Here is a 21,613-nt window from a genome sequence, read left to right on the forward strand (position 1 = left end):
AAAATTAGTAATATGGCGGCGCCTGTTGTAGCTGGGGCAAGAGAATGTCCTGAAAACTGTAAAAGTTCGGCTGAAGTCGGTAAATTTAGTAATAGTAATTTACCTGATTGTGAGTTGAAGTGCAGTGTTTTAGGTACAAATATGAAACTGTCTGATATTAGCAACAAAGATAACGATATTCAACAGACAAAATGTAGGTACTGTATAGAAGCAATTTGTAACCGGAAAACAAATGACAATCAACCGTGTTCGGGTGAGTCATCTGAAAATAAACTAATAAGTGAGCTAATTGAAGAAATACATTCTCTACGTAAAATTATATCATTACTAACAAACGAAAAATGCGAATGTGCATCGAAGCAATATTATCGAGAAAAATGTGGAGATGTATTCAGGAGTACAAGGGAGTGCAGTCCGCTATGGAGTGAGGTGGTAGCAGACTCAAGAAAGCAAAGTAGTTACAAAACAAATGTCCAGCAATCTACAAATGCCCGTCAGTTAAAAATGCAAGTACCCGGCAAAGACAAAACAAGTGACAGCAAACAACAAACATATATGAAGCACCAAAAAGAATCAGAGAATGTCCCCCCGCTTATACACAAGGATATTAACTTTCACAAAAAATGCATCAATAAATCCAGACTACATAGTGGTGTACGAGAAATACCAACGCAAAACAGATTTGCAGTCCTAGAAGACGAACCAGAAGGAAATAATTATGTAATCACATCATCTCGGAGTGCTTTTCAAGTGGGTAGCAACAAATCAAATCGTTCTTCGACCAACGTCAAAAGCAGTGCAAGTGTAAATTCATGCATTAGCCCTACTGGTTTAAGACCAAAGAGGACAAATCCGTGGGAAAATACTAATTTACCGGTACAATGTAAAATTGTGAATCAAGTCCACACGAATACTACAAACACTAAAAAACAAGAAGTACAAGGGAAAATTATTATTATTAGTGACAGTCATGGTCGCGATATTGCCACTGGGCTAAACTATAAAATAAGTGACATGGGTGTTTCTGGGTCGGTAAAACCAGGTGCTAAGATAAAAGACGTTGTGTTTCCTTACATCCACAATCAAAATTATAATGAACATGACACAGTTGTAATAATAGGAGGTGCAAATGACGTTGCTTGTAATGAAGCTGAAAATGCACTAAACATACTAGGTATGGCTCTACAGAAACTTTCAGGCACAAATGTAGTGGTAGTAAACTTGCCGTATCGCCATGATTTAAATGACTCATCGTGTGTAAACAATGAAATAAAAGAAACAAATAAAAAAATTGATGTGTTGTGTAAAAGTTTCAAAAATGTCCAGCTTCTTGATATAAGTTGTGTGCCCCGAAACTATCATACTAATCACGGCCTCCATTTAAATCGTCTAGGGAAATTGTTTTTACGCAACGCGCTGTACAATATCATTATGTCAAATAAGTTTAAACCTCAGTGCAGAGCTGATAGTACGTTAATACCTATCAATTGTGGAAGTACATCAGCAATGGTGATAGTCGGAAATGGAAACGATTGTGAAGGTGATCAAATTTGGTCTGAACAAAGGAGACACAGTTCGACTTACTGCGGAGCAAATCGGGATGAGGGTGAAGTGTTAAAATTGACAGGAAACTCACACGTAAGCCATGACAAGGAGCCAGGAGTACTTTTGGCTACTGAAAGTGAAGAAATTGATCGTATATCGTTAATACAAGGCCCACATAATACAAATCACGGTACGAAAGAACCTGGACCGGATGTTAACAGATCGCAGCAAGTATCCACAAATGGTATAGAACAAAACGATCCACCTAGTACAACTCAGCGAAAATCAAATAGAACAAGAAAGGTTCCTACAAAGTATGATGATAATAGTTTTTTAATGCAAGTCCCAATAAAAATTCCAACCACTTAGCCAATAGAGGTAGCAGTGACTGCGATGTAATAAATGTATATTACCAGAACGTGCAAGGTTTAGCTAGTAAACTTGATTTTTTTGATGTATTAGTTGAAGAGGATCTTAAAGGTATGCATGTCATGTGCTTTAGTGAACATTGGTTATCTGCTAATCAGATGAATATGGTACACTTAAATAACTATCAATTAGCTACAAACTATTCACGCGCTAGTAGGCAACATGGTGGGGTATGTATATTTGTAGGTGACCATTTACGTTTTAAGGAAATAGATGTAAGTCAATTTATTGTTGAATTGCATTTTGAAATAGTTGCTATTTCAATTGAAAACATGTGTATAATTTGCATCTATAGGTCATCAGCAGGAAATATTAATGTATTCTTTAGGAATCTTGAAACTGCTCTTGAGTCTCTGTGTAAGAAATATAGTACGGTAATAATTTGTGGTGATACTAACATTGACTGGCTGGTTCAATCAAGAGAAAAAACAAAATGTCAAAATATATTAGATATGTTTGGGTTGCAGCCCCTCATCAGAGAACCAACTAGAGGGAAATCTGCGTTAGATCAAATAATAATAAGTAAACAATACACAGAGTCAGTTACCTCTTTGAATATCTTTAAGCCAGGCTTTTCTGACCATGATGCAATAATAGGGCAAATACACACATCTCAAATATTCGTGCCTACTCAATCAAAAGTTATAACAAAAAGATGTTTCTCAAAAACTAATATTAATTACTTTCTACACTTGCTAGCACAAGAAACCTGGCACAAAATATATGAAATTGGTGATACGGATGGTAAATTTAACTGTTTTCTAGATACATTTCTCTTTCACTTCAATATTGCGTTTCCCAGAAAGAACTACAGTAAGGTTGGGATGGGGAAACCATGGGTCACTATAGGAATTAAGACTTCTAAACTCAAACTATTTGAGTTATCAAATAAACTAAAAACGTGTAAAGATGTAACACCTGAATTTATTGAGTATGTAAAATACTATAGAAAGACATACAAAAGAGTCATAAAAACGGCAAAACTTTTACACAGTACAAATTACATCTTAGCAGCGAGAAATAAAAGTAAAGCTATGTGGAAGTTAATCAATGGTAAGATGAATAAGGTAAAAACAACAGGAATTGATGCAATAAAAATAAACTCTCAAGTAGTATGTAACCCAGATAAGATTGCAAATCATTTTAATAGATATTTCTTAACTTTAGAAACATTTAACCCAATCAAAATAGCTAATCAAGAAAATAACTGGAAGCTACAGAGCGGAATACCTAAGTCGCTTTTCCTGAAACCAGCCACACCAGAGGAAATCTTACAAATAATAAAAAACTTAAAAAGTTCCAGCTCTCCAGGTTGGGATGAAGTGCCATCCACGATTGTAAAGGAAAGTTCTCTTCTTATTGCACATCAACTCTGTCATATAATAAATCATTCATTTTTGACAGGAATTTTTCCTACTCGACTTAAGTTAGCTAGAGTTACACCTGTGTATAAAAAGGGAAGTAAATTGGAGTTAAATAATTATCGTCCTATTTCAGTTTTATCGTGCTTTTCTAAAATATTTGAGTTAGCAATGAGAGCGCGACTAAATAACTTTTTTCTTTTAAATAATATAATATCCACAAGTCAACACGGGTTTCAAAGCCAGAAGTCAACCAACACTGCAATCTTTAATTTCATCTCTGATGTAGCACTGGATATAAATAAAGGAAAGCATGTAATTGGTATTTTTGTTGATTTATCTAAGGCGTTCGATTCTATAGACCATGGTATTTTGCTAGAAAAACTGTATTCTTATGGCATCAGAGGTGTGGCAAACAATTGGATAAAGTCGTATTTATCTGAACGTAGTCAAACTGTTGGCATCTGTAAAGAGGTAAATGGCAGAAGAAAAATGTTTAAATCATCTATAATGAAAGTAACAAAAGGAGTACCACAAGGATCAATATTGGGTCCTCTTTTGTTTGTTGTATATATTAATGATTTGGTTAACAGTCTAGGCTGTGTGAAGTCAACATTGTATGCTGATGACATAAATGTTCTTGTCAGTGGAGACTCAGTAAATGAAGCAGAAAGGCTCACTACAAAGACGCTAACAAAAATTATTAGTTGGTTAAACATAAATAAATTAACTATGAATTTAGGAAAAACTAACATTGTCAAATTTCGATTCCCGGGCCAAAGAAATGAACTTGCACAAATTACTGTAGACACTGTAGAATTATGTCAAACAACATCTATTAAATTTCTAGGAGTATATGTTAATGAAGATTTAACATGGAATACTCATGTTGAATACATTAATACTAAACTTAGTTCACTCTGCTTTGCATTCCGTAGGTTGCAAGGTAGTTTGTGCAAGGAAGCTGTCATGTCCTTATATTATAGCAAAGTTTTTTCAATAATAAACTATGGTGTTATATTTTGGGGGAATTCGAGAATAAGTGCTAGTACATTCCGGATACAGAAAAAAATTATTAGAATAATGTTTAGTATGCCTGAACGATCCTCATGTAAAAATATTTTTAAAAGATATAAATTATTGACATTACCTAGTTTATATATATATCGCACAATTATGTATGTAATCGAACACAAGGATTTATTTACATTAGCTAATACGATTCACTCATACAATACTAGGCAGAATTGTAATATGTATATTATCCAACAGAACTACGCAAATTTTAGCAAAACTGTATATATGAATTGTATAAAATTATATAACAAATTACCAACAAAGTATAAGGACATTAACGAAAAACGGATATTCAGAAATACTCTGTTAGAATTATTGTTAGAAAAAAGCTATTACTCTGTGGAAACTTATCTTACTGATAATATATAGAGAATGTAAACCATATCTGACAACTGTAATGCTTAATTGAGGATTGTCCTCATTTGTAAGCTATGAACAGGCAAATAAATATGAATATGAATATGAACCTCTGGAATGGGTTTTATTTAGGGTTATGTTTACCAGAAGGGGTCCAGAAGCACGTAAAAAAAGACAAAGTTTACAGGAGAATTATCTCCACAGAATACTGATTTAATTCCTCATTCTGAAACAGTTTCGGTTAATCGGACGCAAAATTTGTATTTAAATTTGCTATCATCAGCAAATCAGTTACAAAAGTTTGTACCAGATTGCACACTTAAGGACACTTCAACTACTGTTCTCAAAAATCAATACAAAGCCATTCGAACTGTGTTGTTTCAACAACTAGTGAGTACCAATCTTCTTAATGATAGTGACCTGGAACCTGCGCTTAGCACAATTTCACACATCCTAGGATGGCAGGAACAAGTGTAATTACCATGTTACAGTGGAACATTCATCAAGCACAGGGCAAGCAAATGGCTTTACAACGACTGTGTGATATTTATCAACCAACCATACTCCTACTCCAAGAGGTTTGGTCGTTTCATCATTTTCGACTACGCATCCCAGGTTATCGCCTAATACAGGAAGACCGACTGGATCAATACGGCGGTATCGCTCTGGTGATTCGACGTGGATTTCCATATACTCTCCTCACTGGGATACCACCTCCATCGTCTCCCCATACGGAACTACAAGGTATACGTCTAGGAGATATAAATTTCATCAATGTTTATTCACCTCCGGAATACCCTATTCCTACCGTTTACTGGAACCGTTTGTTTCACCAATTCCCACTCTCCACTGTCATCGGAGATCCTAACACGAAGAGCCCTCTGTGGGGCAATGCAGTTACCAACACGGCTGGTACAGACCTGCTTACGGCTCTCCGCCAATGTACTTATCTATTAGCAAATGACGGTACTCCTACTAGGCTCCCATCTCTTCAGGCCAGACCCAGTGCTCCTGACATCACCATTCTTAGTCCAGAGTTGTATATCCAGCATACCTGGCGAGTTCATCGCTATACTTACGGAAGTGACCACTTCCCCATTCTTTTGACTCTTCACTCATCACGGGTCACCCGTCCCATATACGATTCAGACCGGATGCTCCCTCATTCTATTCCTAAAGTCCCTCTCCCATCCCAACCTAGTATCTTTCATCAGCATTTCCAGGATCTCTTCCGTGAGTGTACTACAGTGGATGAACGTTCAGTGACTCATCTTCAGGACCCATTGTACTCGCTGCTCGCAAAGCTGCCACACCTACGCATCCGCCTACTTCTACAGCTCGCACTCGTCGCTCACCTCTCAGCAATCCACCATGGTGGGACATAGAATGTCAGCGAAGTTGTAACTATCGCCGGAGTTGTCAACTGGAGTACCTGCGAAGTCGATCCCGAGAAAGTTACCTTAGATATCAGGAAGCTCATGCCAACTTTCGAAGAGCACAAGCTTTCAAGAAAAAGGCTCACTGGATACAGATTTGCCGTACTCTAACTCTAACTCTCTCCACCACACCTCGACGTTTATGGAACTATATCCGATCCAGAATGAAAGGGTACATTCAGAGGCCTCCACCAACGGTACTTAATGAAGACTGGCTTACTTCGTTTCATGCGATGGTCACTCCGGCCACTTCATTACCGGCTCGGCAAACCCTGCAGCACTGCCTGGCCCCTTCTGAAAAGGATCCTGCTTTACTTCCGATTACAGCTACAGAGCTTCAACTAGTGCTTCAGAGTTCTCCTTCTACCTCACCTGGTGTTGATGGTATCAAGTTTCACCACCTCCAACTGCTTCCTGCCAACGGTTTCAACTATCTGCTGCAACTGTACAACAGTGTACTTCAAACTTCACACGTACCGCAGTCCTGGAAATACCACCTTGTTGTGCCAGTTCCGAAACCTAATGTGCCCTCTGGGGACCCTAGCAGCTACCGACCGATTACATTGTTGCCGTGCATCTCTAAAATTTTGAGAAGATTCTCCTACAACGTCTTATGTGGTGAGCAGAATATTACGATATATTTCCCCCAACCCTTGATGGGTTCCGCCGATCTCCAAGCACACACGACGCTCCAGATTTTTCACTTAAGATTCCAGCTGGATACCTCCGCTTCATCCATAATTGGCTCATACACCGTCAAGTGTCAGTGCGTGTTGGTCACCGCTATAGACCCGAGGATAGTATCTCAGGGACTGCCACAGGGTTCTCCTCTTTGCCCGCTTCTATTTAATCTATTCACCATCTCGCTTCATAGGCAGCTTCGAGCGTTGGTCAGAGTAAATCAGTTCGCCGATGATTTCTTGTTATATGTTCGCACCTCCACAGTGATCCATGGTGCCAATCAACTTCGTCAAGCCATAGACGACCTACAACACTGGTGCAGAGATCATGCATGGCCTTAGTGTAAACTGGCGTAAGAACCAGTACATTATCTTCACCCGGAAAAGGTGCACAATCGCTCCGCTACTAATACTTCAAGATGCCCAACTCTCGCCTGTTCCTCATCTCCATTACCTCGGAGTGACATTGGATTCTCGACTCCTTCGGAAAGCACATCTCGAGACACTTAACACCAAAGTGCAGCCCGTTCTTAACCTTATCAGTGGACTCAGTGCCAAGAGATGGGGATTGGATATTAGATCAGAGTTATGTATATTTCGTCAGTGTTTGGAACCAAGGCTTTTATATGGCTGTCCAGCTCTTTCTCCACTACCTCGGAGTCTCAGTGAACTGTGTATTCGATTACAAGTGCAAGGACTCCGTTCAATACTTCGGCAACCTCGAAACTCACCCAACAGGGCACTCCTGGAAAAAGCAGGTATCATTCCATACAATATCCAAGCTTTTCATGTAGCTAAACTTTCCATCTTGAACCGTATGGCAATTACAACGTCACCCATCATTCCCAAAACACAACTCCTATATGTTACTAACCGAAGTAAAACCCTACCCTATCATCGACAGCTGCCTTGGACCTATTTTGCGTATGTTCGTGTAAAACATTGGCTGAATTTTATCTACCGCACGCCTAAACTCCCATCCTACCAATCCTCATACACCACGCACATCACTCCTACGCAAGTAGAATTTCCATCTCTTTCGCCCCACTGGTTGAATGATGCTCCCCGCTCTCTAACATCGCATTTATGGGAAGACTATATTAACCAACACCATGCAGACGCTTTACTAATTTATACGGATGCTTCTAAACAGATCAAGGCTGGACAATCGAAGGTGGGTATTGGCGTATTCATACCGCATTACAATTGGCGCTTCCATCAGGCATTACAATTGGCGCTTTCATCAGGCATTGCCTGGCCACACATCAATCAACATGGCCGAAGCGTTTGCTATTCGAGCCGCATTGCAACGTGTGTTATGTCTCCAACCGCCTGTTAGCTGTATTTGTAGTGACAGTCAGAGTGTTCTTCGTCGTCTTCTTCCCACAGCCCAACCAGCTCATTCCAACTGGATTCTGGTCAATATTCTCCAACAGGTATGTCAAATACAAAGAAAGGACTACAGGTAACTTTAATACATGTACCAGCTCATAAAATGATACCAGGTAATGAAGAGGCCGACCAATTAAGTAAACAAGGAGCGTTATTAGTGCCTGTAACGGTGAAGTTACCGGCTACACCATTTATCCCAACATTTGGAGAACAACAGCAGACCGAATGGCGGAACTATCAACATCAGGCTCGAGGTGGACCAGGTTAATACTACTGGCGAATAGAACCTAATCCTACCACGCGTTCTTTTATCTATCACCCTAAATGGACTCATGCTCATCATGTGTTGTTCACCCGACTTCGACTCAACACCGCACAGACTCCAGTGCAAAAATATCGTCAGGGACTGCGTGATAATCCACTCTGCTACTGCCAGGAAGATCTAGGTACCTTGAATCATCTAATCTATGCCTGTACATACACCCAGCACTACCGACCAGTGTTTCTTTCTTCCTTGCACTCTTTACTTGGTTATGGTCCCATGCCGGTGTGCACCATTCTATCCATCAACAATTCCACAGTGATTTATCATCTCCTTCAGCTTATTCTGCTTAATCAGCTTGATCTGTAATCACTGAGAGCAGCCCCCATTATCTTTACCTACGCTACATGACTTCCTAAACTAAGCTAACTTTCTACGTCATTTACCCTTGCACTTACCTTTCTTACTACACCCCATGTTCAAGGCGTCGCTGCTGGAACATAGAAGGGGGAGCGTCTCCTCCCCCAGAAGTGGAAGTAGAAACTGTGTGAAAAGAGCTTCTTTCCTTGAGTCAAGTCTTGAAATTTAGGCAGCCAAGTGTAACTCATAAAAATAGTAAAAAGGTCCTTTCCAAAACATAACTAGTTGAAGTGTATTTGAAAATTATATAATGACAGAGAAGAAAGAAGTCGATATATATCGTGATACGCCCGTACGATTGCTCGGTTAGTAACAAGTGTCTGTGAATTTATTTAAGATAAAATCAGTTTATGTCGTAGCGTTTATAAACCTGATGTTTTCGTAATAATAGTGCGTGCACTAGAAATAGGAAAGTCCTGCTATACGTACCGATTGACGAAGCTCACCTATGTATTTTCTTGAGAGATTAAGAAAAACGTTTCTAGAACACCGGTTCCCCCTTCCCATTTAGCTCTAATAAAAAAAAGGGTCAGTGTTCCGTTAAGGGGGTCCAGTGTCTTTGACCGCACTTCTTTCTATTGATTTTCGTTTGATTACATAATATAACGTTATATTAGGTTAGGTTAGATTAGATTAGATCAAGTTAGCTTAAGGGGGTCCAGTGGAGTTTAGGACCTCCTTAACAGAACATGGACCAAAAAAAGTGCCCTGCAGGACTCTAACGCGCCTTCACTCGCTGACGCTAGCTCAACAAAACCATGTGAATTAAATTTTAAACATACAGAAAAGGGGTTAAGTTCTAAGGTTGGTCGTCCTTTTCCAGCAAAATTTTAAAAATTTACCGGGAATAAATGAATAATTAGCTCGTTTGCGTGCTAGATAATATGTGAGGAAGGCGGAAGTTGTGTTTACTATATTTTCAAGCGGTTATAAACATGGAACTATTTGGGGTAATAGTTAAGAACAGCTACTTCTCATCTCCAGTGCACGAGGATACATCTTACTGTTACACTACCTGCAGAAATGATTCTATATCATGTATAAGTGATAATAGAACACACAACAAACCCAGATCATGTTGTATTCACACTCCAACATGGAGTGAGAATACAGCGTGATCTCCGTTTCTTCTGTGTTCTATTACTACTTGTACACCAAATAGAATCATTTTTCTACGTAGTGCAACAGTAAGAAGCATAGATGTTCATTTTATTTCGACCTCACTCACCCTCGCCCTCGCAGTAGCAGTTGGCCCTCGCCCTCGCGAATGGAATTGTCCATCGCCCTCGCGCGCCCTCACCCTCGCTGTCAAAACTTGTCCTCGCCCTCGCGCACCCTCACCCTCGCCATCGAAGCTTGTCCTCGTCCTCGCGCACCCTCGCCCTCGCTGCCGAAACTTGTCCTCGCCCTCGCGCACCCTCGCCCTCGCCGTCGAAGCTTCTCCACACCCTCGCCCTTTTCGTCGAAGTTTTTCCTCGCCCTCGCACACCCTCACCCTCGCCATCGAAGCTTGTCCTCGCCCTCGCGGTAGGAGTTGTCCATTATCCTCGCTCGCCCTCGCCCTCATATCATTGAGGGCGAGGGTAATTGAGGGTGAGGAGGCCTCGAGAGGGCCTCCTTCGTGAGAATCAGAGCATCAATTATTCAACCTATTTTTTGAATTATTTCCTTATCGTCAGTGGCGGATCCAGGGGGGCGATCGCTGCCCACCAGAAGAGGAAACTTCTTTATTTTATATATACAAATAAAACGCATCCCAGAGTTTGGAGCTCTTAAAAGTAGCTCTAAGTAGCAGTATTACAACCCACCACCCCCACCAGTAGTCCGTCCTGGATCCGCCCTTGCTTAACATACGTCCTAAAGAAAGGAAACTAACGATATCATCGTATAACTTACTGTGGAATACCTAAAATGGAACAACTGTTACAATGGAGATCTCGGTCGATAGTGACGTTTACATCATTTATCAACAGTATCCAATGCCTTTACTTCAAAATGTTCCTTGAACTACGATGCAAGCATAAGTATTCAGCCACACAAGGGCGGCTCTCATGAGGGTGAGGGTGAGGGTGAAATGAAGGTTTGATGAGTGGCGGTAGAGTGACTGCCGCGAACTATCTGTCAGAATTTGACAAGTTGGCAATCCCTGATGTATGTAGCGTAACTGAGGAATTTGAACAAATTCAAAGGGAAAGATCTAAAGAGCTTAATTTTGAAACTCCGTCAGCAAACAAATAAAATACTTCAGAACACTATTGTTGAATTATCACTCGGAAATGTATACCCACTCTAACCTATAACACGAATGACTTCATTGATTTGAATGTGATTCTAAGTTAATTGGTATTTTAAAATATAAACTGAAATGTGTTAATGTGCTTGTAAGGTTAATTTCGATGCTCAAATATTGTTAATATTCACCACTAATAGAGATACATTTATCCTACCTTAATGTTAAAATTTTTAATTTTTTTCAATAATTGCCATTAATATGAAACTTTGTCTTAAGAAACTACCCTAAGAGCCAATTTGTGCACTTTATCACTTTGGTCTTGGTTCATTTTTGGCAGCTATCATTGTCTCAAAGATTCCTTACACTCAGTGTTGAATTCAGACATTTTCACCCGGAGGGGAATGTGAACTCCTCGGGGGGGAGGGTTGTTTTTCTGTATTTTTTGCAAGAAAGCAGCATATTTAACAATTCCATTCACATGCACATCTTAGCTAATATTGAGACTAATTGCTGATAATTATTCAATGTGAGATTATAATTTTTAAAAAATCTTTTAATTTTATCTAAAACATTAAATAAAGACTGGCAAATATATTTTTAGACTAAACTTTAACTGCTATTTACAGTAGCTATTTTGGTTATTTTTTCCCTATATATAATATCCCTCTAAATGACACCCTCTGAATCCCACCCTTTAACTGACTTATTTTTACTTAAAGAAAGGTGTGTTTACTTTAACAATCGTAAAACACATTTACGTCTGTTACTTCCGATGTGAGAAATGGGATTTAGGCGCTCTATTTCAAATAATGCAAGAGCTGTACATTTTCAAGAAATGAAGTCTACTGATATCAGAGATCACATAGAATGATCGAAAGATCTTCCCTTTTTTTTTTTCTTATCTCAATCTGTGCTAGTGCTACCTACTAATATATAATATAGGGGGAGAGTATAGTACCTACTAAAATACAAACATTTCTTCAACAGTTGACAATTTCATGTTCTGCCAAACTCGGTCATAGCGTTAAGAAATACAGGTTTTATTGACTATTTGGTATTCTACCTTAGATGTTGCATGTTTAATATTTATATAGAATAAGTCTGCGTCATTTATATGTATATTGAGAGATCGGATTTCGTCTGCACGTGCACGAAAAGAAAAACAAATAATTGGGTGAAGTAATTTCTACATTTTGTGACTGAAATTTTGGGAGTTTCTCCGGGGGGGGGGATTGCATTTTCTTCGGGGGGATATTTCCCCCCGGGCTACCCCCTGAATTCATCCCTGCTTACACTACAAATACGTAAAGGCAAATGAAAAATGAAATCTTTAGTTTAAGATCCAACGATTATGCAAGCTAAATGCAAAGGAGACAGAAGTGAATGATGAAAGAAATAGTTGAATGAGAATGTGGTAGGAAACTGGAGAATCCCCAGAAAACCCACGAACACGATGTCCTCCACCACGAACTTACTTGGACGGGAATCGAACATGCGACCCTTCTAACAAAGGTAATTTCTCTATCGCTGAACCACCGTTCCTCCCTAAATGGCACGCTCAGAGCTTAGCGCCTCCAGGGCCCTTGGAAAGATTATCGAGCCTAAAATGATTTAGCACTGACTTTTATAAATCCACCAATTCAACAATTAATAATGTCGTGCAAACTTTAATACGTGAAAACTTTAAGATTGTAGTAATGAAAGAAAAGATGAAATCTTTAGTTTAGCGCCCCAGAGTTATGTAACTGCTAAAGGAGATGGATGAAATTGCAAGTGAATGATGATGAAAGAAATGGTGGAACGGGAAAGTAAGAGAACAAACCTTTAGCACAAATAATTAAATGTGTAGATTAATTGATTTCCAGAAATTTTATTATAATTAGCAATTAAAAACTGAAAGGGCGATCACAAACTTTTCTTGCCCAGGACCTCGCAACAATTTGTTACACGCTGCCATACATCATTAAAACAGGAGTAGAGTGACTGAATTATTTTGCTCTGTGGTTGAAAAGTAATAATGCAAAACAGACAATTATTGACTTGAAGAAATAGGATAGTTTAAAAATTCTGACTGGGGAATAAAATCTTCATTTTTACGTCCTACGATTATCGCAGTCTTGTAGCCAACCTGGAACGAAAGAGATTCAGGCCATTGGAGATTCTTTGTGAATATCATTTCAATGTGAATTTCGAACAAAGATCTAAGCTTACCTTCATGCTTACGTTACGTCAAACAACTAACATATAAGGTGGAAATTATTCAACGTTTTTCATAAGACGTAATCCAGCTGACTAATTAAAATTTTATAAGCTTTATATGTTATATGTTGATTGATTAAATGTTGCACCTGATAATATGTAGTCGTTACTGCTTGTTACATAGTATTAGCGTGTGTAATGGTTGTATGGGGGAGAGGAGTATTTAAACGCTAATATTCTAAAGTGAAATATTTACATAAAAATTAGGATAATTAAACATTTTCAATAATTCCCTCTTAGACTTCGACTCTGGTTATAGGTCGATTACCGGTGATTACTGAAAGTTAATGATATTGAAATATACAAAGGAAGTTAGTATAGTGTCTAGCAAGCATGTCTGCTTTGCAGCAGGTCTCAGGTTCGATTCCTTTGAGTGAAGTTTGAACGCATTATGGTGGTTCGGATCCTACCATAAACTATAGATTCACGTACCATTTAGCATCGGCATCGGTGATGAATTATAAAGGGACATTAACTCTAATACGTCAGAATACAGACAGATCGACTGATTCCCAGATATTCATAAGTAAAACTTATATTTTCCAAAACAGCAAATTACGTTAGTAGAGTGCTATTTTTTTTTCTAAATATAGATCATGAACGGTTTGAAATTATGTTTATTCTGTTGTGTGAGAACGTTTCTCTATAGTTAGAATTGAGGACATCTTCGAAAGTTCCCCTTCGGGAGGATGAACACTAAGAATCATGAAATTATAGGTGTAAACCTGAATGCAGTTTTACCCACTTATCTCAATAGTAATCTATGTAAATGTAAGGTTACTTGACAGGTCCAAATGTAAGGTCACTTGACCAAAGGCTTAGATAATGTCCCCACAACCTCCACGATGCGGGGCCACCAACTCCAGGGATGTAAAATATATAGAAAATGTTTAGAAAGTAGAGGCGAATAACTAGGGGCTGCAGCGGGCAGGGGCTGTGTTGCAATAATAGACTATCAAAAACTTCCTGCTCAAGTCCTAAAATTTCACACGGCGTACACCATAGTCTTAAAATTTTCACACAGTATACGCTAGTCTTAAAAATTTCACAGGTTATATATGCTAGCTTTGAATATAGTACTACACGCCTTGAAGCAGAAAGTATGCGCAAATGACTAAGATTGAGCAATACACCTTTGTATACTCTCGACTACACCCCTGAATATATGCTTTTATTTTCTTAGTTTGCTTACATACGTGTGACGAAAATCTGGGAGGAACGCGACCACCCAAGCCCCATGATTAGATGAACCATAGCCGAATACTTCAGGTAGTTTTGCTTCTTTATTTCTTTCTAAGTTTTCCTATGCTTTGCTGACTAAATATCAGTTGTCAGGGAGCTTTAAAACTTGCGATATAGAACCAAAACATTCTATTTTAATATCCTATTTAGCGAAAAAAATAATAATAATAAAAACGTCGATAATGAAGGGTAACAGATCACAGAAAGAAGCCTACTGGACGCCCAAAATAGTCTCCCTTTTCAAGACTGTGCGCTGCATATTCTTACACTATATTAAAAAGGCTTTCAAAGATTCCAATCTTAAAAAAAATAAATAAAATAAAATAAAATAAAATAAATCTTTAGTTTAACATCCACCGCTTATGCCATCGATGGCTAAAGGAGACTGTTGGAATTGCAAGTGAATGATGATGAAAGAATAGGTGGAATGAGAAAACGTTAGGAAACGGGAAAATCCCGAGAAAACCCAAGTTTACGCTATCGTCTTCCGCGAACTCACTTGGCTTGGGATCGAACGAGTGACCCCTGAAACCAGAGATTGGCTGTAGCACTGAGCCAACGTGCTCCCGTCCAATAATACCAATCGTGTTAATCGTTTAATTGCAATAAATATTTTCGTTTTTAGTTTTCAGTATTGACTTAATAGTTTTGTAACTGGGTACTTGGAAAACGGATAGGATTTCAATTAAAAACAGTTTGTGGGCTGGCCTGGATAGTTGCGATCTACACTTAACGTAATTATCTTAGAATGAGATTTTATTTACAAAATTGACAATTCAATTAAACCATTAACAGTAGTGATTTATAAGATAATCCCAATTTAAGATCAATTAAAATTATTGATCAACTAATAACTGACTTTGATGAAGTTGATTGCACTAAGTGTTATCAATTTACGGTGTCTACCTTTCATTCATTTAAAAAGTTCGTTATTGAATTTTATATGTCTTTCTCTCTGTCTGTGTATGTGTTTGTGTCAGGGGCGGATCCAGGACCGACTTCTATTGAATTTAATCAAATACATTTAATATACAATTTCATATAAATTTCGAAAAAATTAATTCAAGTTTGTTCTGGCAATGCTATTCGAGCATTCTCAACTGGTTTAATATTAAGATCTATTTCTAAATAGGTAAACCCAATCTGTCAGCCTGTTTGTAAAATTTGCCGTTATATGCCGTGTTGGTGCCATCCAATTAATAACTCATTGGCTGCACTTCTCAGAATAGAACGGGATGTGTGTTATTTGCGAATTTTTCAATTTTGAGCCCTCCATTCGATGGAGCATCAAAAAATATTTAAAAGAAGTGAGCCATTTTTAGCGTCACTTTAATACCAATACTAGTTATTGATCGAAAAATTATTGCGTCATTAGTTATTTCAATTTAAACTTTTAAATAATTTAAATAACTACATATTTTTCATATTTTTCATTTAATTAATTGCCTACAATTTGTATGATATTTTTCTAATTACTTTATTATGATTATAATTTATATTAATATAATTATATATATTGTATTATCTATTGAATTTAATCAAATACATTTAATATACAATTTCATATAAATTTCGAAAAAATTAATTCAAGTTTGTTCTGGCAATGCTATTCGAGCATTCTCAACTGGTTTAATATTAAGATCTATTTCTAAATAGGTAAACCCAATCTGTCAGCCTGTTTGTAAAATTTGCCGTTGTATGCCCTGTTGGTGCCATCCAATTAATAACTCATTGGCTGCACTTGTCAGAATAGAACGGGATGAGATGGAAATTGAAAAGACGGATGTACCTAAGACAATGGTAAACTGGTAGGACTAGGAAAAAAATCATAGTCAGAATTGAACGCGAGACCTCTTAGAGGGTTTACTCTGTTCTGTATGACAGCTTCACATAGTTAAATATAACCCTTCTTTTCCTTCATTGCTTTGTGGTTTATGATCAACGTATCTGTTTCCATCCAACAAAATAAGAACGAGCTTTCTTATCAAATGAATATCTAATTGTTGAAATTTCTGTATTCAAACAAGCATCACATGATTTTACGCTTGGACGCACTTTTAAACGAAGCACTTGTATTCACAGAATTCTTTGGTCTTGGCAAATTCTAGGAATTGAATTATTCTCAAAGTGACACATTTGGTAGTCTCAGTCTCACTATTGAAGAATGAATTGCAGAGATGTGAATCAGATCGCTAAAAATATTTCCGACAAAGGCATAAACCTCTGCAAATCCCTGCTAGCTACTATTAAGATATTTCTACCTGAAATGGGAAGCGACACAAACAAGTAACTCTGAACTCAAACGAGTCATTGGAAAATTCCACGAACAAAGAATAGTGTGACACCCAACAGTTATATTTTTTTACACTTTGAGAAAAAAATATTCTGTTCATCTGTTAGTTACATTCTTTTCCTTCTAAACGCAGAACGTTTTTAAATATGGATATATTAAATTACACAAAATACAGCCTAACTCCCTCCCTCGTGGCTAACTGGTGCGGGAGACCGAAGTTTGATCCCCCGCTTGGTCATGTAGCTTTAGCAGTTGTGATTACAAGTTCTGTAGTTTCATGAATGTTGAATACCTGTAAAGTCTTCTTAAATGTCTAATTATAACTCCAAAGGTTCGATCTCATGATGTAAAGCTGTCTTCTAAAAAAAAAAAAAAAAAAAAAAAAAAAAAAAAAAAAAAAAAAAAAAAAAAGTTACAAACAAGAGATATTTATGCGTAATGTTTGATGTCTGTTATGTCCAGGATAATTGTCTGCTGATAGACAAGCATCCCAGAAGAGGTAAATATGTTCAGTATTTGGGCTATGATGCAGTGCCGGCGGTTGGACGTTAAAAGTAGGGGGCAAGACATGATCTAAATATTTGTAAATCAATGTTAGTTTTCCTGGTTGCTTCTAACATTTTTCTTGACGAAATGTTGTATAACTATTAGGATACTGTCTTTTCCAGTTAAAATACCATATATCGTGTTTCATATTTTATTAAGTAAATTTACAAGAGCAACGCAAAGTAGATACTAGCGCTTTGTACTCTTAAACAACGAAGGTGTAAGAAGAGGTTTAATTCCTTGCTCATGAATATCTTAAAAATCTGTCTGGAAATTTGTATGATCAGATTAGGGGCCTATTTAATAACAAATTTGCAAAACAAATAAACTGAAAGAATAATATTAATCGAATAGTAATGAAAAATGAGGCTTGTTTTGTAAAAGTTATATTGAAACTGGGAATTAATGAACAATTTATATTTTTTAGTTCCACGCATGCTATTATATGTTATTACTCTTAGAAAGACAGTAAATACTACAAGCATATGCTGCGACATTTAAAGAAATACTTTTGCAGCTTCCCGAAACATGTTTATTGCCATTAGGTGCAGTTTTCACTTTCTTGGAATATATCAAAACTCAACAATATTTAAGGGGGCGCGGTGGTTCAGTAATTCACCTCCGGTGCTTGGGGTCCCTGGTTCGATCCCAGCTCGCGCCGTGTGGACTTTGTGGTGGACAAACGCCGTGCTCGTGGGTTTTCTCGAGGTTCTCCTGTTTCCTCCCACTTTATTCATTCCACCATTTCACTCATTTCTTATTATCACCGTCTCCTTTACCCTAACCGGCATAAACGTGGGACGTTAAACTTAAAGATTTCATTTCATTTCATTTCAACAATACTTAGAATCACTCCACATTCCAGTTATCCCAAATAATCCTAAAACCTAGAATTAAGTTGAATTCACTAAATTTAATTGTATATACAAAATTGTATATGTACACCTCTGAACTCATATATTACACTGCAAAACAATGCCGCAACTTTGACGTGGGAGACCCGGGTTCGATTCCTGGCGGGGGCTCATGTGGTTCGTATTCTACGTTAATCGGTAGGTTCACGTCTCATATAGTCTCACTGCTGAAGGGATATTAAGAAAATCAAATCAAATATTCCTTACTATTAGAAAGAAGAAAAGACATTTCAGGAACTCTCGATTTTTGTGCAATTACAGAATAAGTTGTGAAGAGTGTTTCTTCCAGACTTGTTTTTTGGGGGGTATTGCCCCCCGAAGCTCTGAGAGCCTCCCCCCGAAGGAGACCAAAATAATAGTCTATAATATAATAATGAATAGAATAGTACCTGCAGTGCCGCCCCGGGATACTAAGTGTGCCCCCCCCCCTCCAGAACATTGTTTCTGAAAGAAACACTGCTTATGAAGGACTTCTTTTTCTGCGAAATGTTATCTCAATTAGTTCCAAAGCGGCTGACTAACATATCGAGCCCTTGTAAGAAGAAATGAATATGAAAGTACACTCGGATAGGTTAATTTTTGAGCCATTTTTCGTGGCAATTAAAACGCAACTCCTGTAGCTTTCTTAACTGCACGGGAAGACAACTAATACGTACTCACGGAACGGCAAATATTTTATGGCACCATTTTCATTCTATGAACCTTAATACATACAAAAACTTTATATTTCCAAATGAAACTATATAGCGACATTAATGGGTCATTTCAAAAGAGTGGGGGGGTTACTGTCCCCCTTTGCCCCCTTAATCGCCGCCCATGCTATGATGTGTGGCACATTTGTGCGAAATTAATAATAATATGATTAAACTGTTTACCCACAACAAAATCCTGCTCGTTTTGCTGAAGTGGCTTTTCCTAAGTTTTATATGTTTCATATATCCTACAGTTTTTTTCAGGCCCTTTTTTTTAATTTGTCCAAATTTACATTTCTCCTTTTACCACACAATCGTTCAATACTTGCACTATAATATTTACATCCTGTAACGTATTTTATTCCTAATAAAAATCATTGAACAACACAACATACAAACCCTATCTCACTGGCTTGCACGCGAATCTTTGGTGCATGGGGTCCTGGGGACAATTCCGAGTGGGAGAACATTGAACGACAGTGGATCGAATTCCGCGTTAAACCTATAGGTCCACTTCTCATATAGCCTCGCCGACGAAAGAGGACGCTAAATGGCAATCAGTCAACAGTTTCAAATTTCGGCTGTATAAACAACTTATGTCTTGTGGAACTTATTAAATTTATTTTGTTAAAGCAGCTCTTTTAACAAAATTTCAGTATTAACGTGTCAGATATTTCTATTTAAGGACAAGAAAAAATATATTATTTATTTTGTAACTAAATGATAGCTCTACCCACGTAGATTATAAAAGCAGAAACAATGAAAATCGATACAATAGTGACTGACATTATTTTAACAAATATCGATTCAGATAATAGTTTAGGCTGTCACAAAACTATGAAAAGTTAAAAATTCCGATTAATTGTAACTTCATCAGTGGTGGACATTGGAGGAGGATATATGCTATTAATCAGCCCATTTCATGGGCATCCAAACTCACGAGCCCAACACTCGCTAGCTCGGCATTCGCGCTCAACCGTTCTCGGGTTCAATAATTAAGCGCTACCAGGAGCGCCAATGAAATAAGTCAGCGCGAGTCCAACTGAGGGAAGTGAGCCAGAGCACGATTCCCAAAGGAATAAATGAGCGAGAGCCCAGTTGAAAAAAATGAGCCCGAGTCCGAGAGAGTCCAGAGCAAAATGGCCATCTATGAACCAAAGTCATTCCATCAAGTCTTTTTCCATCTGATCTACTGCATTCTGATGGTTCTCTCATTGATTGTGTTTGTTCAGATATCAGCGCTCTTGTCATTTACTGCTGAATGACGCGAGTGACTGTCTGTCTGTCTACCAACACTCTTTAAACATGACAGTGTAGTAGACACTTCTTATCTAAAAAGTCTCCAGCAGAGATGGAGTGGGTCAGTGGGTCGGTGGGTCAAGTGGGTCAAGTTTTTAGAGTGGGTCAGTGGGTCGTGGGTCAATAGCATGTGACCCACCGTGACCCACTGCGACCCACCACCCAACATGACCCACTGTGAGCCACCACCCACCGTGACCCACTGCGACCCACCGACTTAGTATGATCTACCGACCCTCTCTGCTCACAGCATTGTGGACAGTATCTTCTGAAGACTGGTAAATTTATCTCCGTTTTACTTTCAAGAACTTCATTTCCTTTCCTTTTCCCCTTGTTTCTGTCTACTTACCTGAGGTGAGTATACCTAACCAAGTGAAAAAAGAACTTCGGGCACTTTTGGATATTGATATTTTTAATAGTAATAATAGCAATAGAACTTACACTACAACTTGGCTTTCAAGACCTGTGAGTTTTTAGAGCTAACCACTGGAAAAAAATACTTTTTTCAATCACTGTAATATATAGATTATTATATAAAATATTGAATGTAACTATGTGTGCCTGATCATCACGGTCAAATTGCAAAGTCAAATGAAATTACCTTCGGTATATAGTTAGGCCTTAATCCAAATTGGGATGTTATATTGCTTTTATTATAATGCATAATATTCTAAGGAGGTAGTGAGGATCCGAATTTTTGCGGGGGGAAAATGATTATCTCACAAGCCGTTACACTTACGGAGCTGAAATTCAGTGTATTTACTCTTTATTGAAAATAAACAGAATGTGTCCTAGCATTTTTTAAAATTCTCTTTTATATGGGGGGGGGGGGCACTTTCTATTCGGAAAATTGGTAGTGAGTTGGTTTGTAAAAATGATCGAAAACGATCGATGTTATTTAAGAAAAAAAATCAGAAACAAAAAATGCAGTACTTGGCTTCATATATCCATTGCTTTCTGGTATAATAATTGCTGAAGCTTATGTTTACTATATGGAGCGCTTACAGCACAGGGTAATCAACCCATAAAGTTGTGAGAAAAATAGGCATAAAATTTGTACTGTAAGCTTAATTACACGGAAATTTTAAGTTTGGATTGTACGCATAATTGTATGGAAAATTTTACACTTTTTTCCTTTTACGTTGGTCTACTGACTTTGGTTTGGAACTTTGAAAT

At 37.9% G+C, this 21,613-nt stretch overlaps 1 protein-coding gene across 1 annotated transcript in view; it reads left to right on the top strand.

The window, feature by feature from the left end:
* The first annotated feature begins 9,086 nt into the window (after positions 1 to 9,086).
* Positions 9,087 to 21,613, top strand: part of LOC145693077 (mitochondrial fission process protein 1) — a 36,160-nt gene continuing 23,633 nt past the window's right edge. Inside the window, exon 1 of the mRNA XM_081768757.1 lies at positions 9,087 to 9,264. Within this exon, the coding sequence (XP_081624883.1) occupies positions 9,210 to 9,264 (55 nt within the window). The 5' untranslated portion in view covers positions 9,087 to 9,209. The remainder of the gene's footprint in view (positions 9,265 to 21,613) is intronic.

Source organism: Thermobia domestica, chromosome 8 (assembly GCF_964235325.1).
Source record: "Thermobia domestica chromosome 8, izTheDome1.hap1.1, whole genome shotgun sequence".
Taxonomy (NCBI): Eukaryota; Metazoa; Arthropoda; class Insecta; order Zygentoma; family Lepismatidae; genus Thermobia; species Thermobia domestica.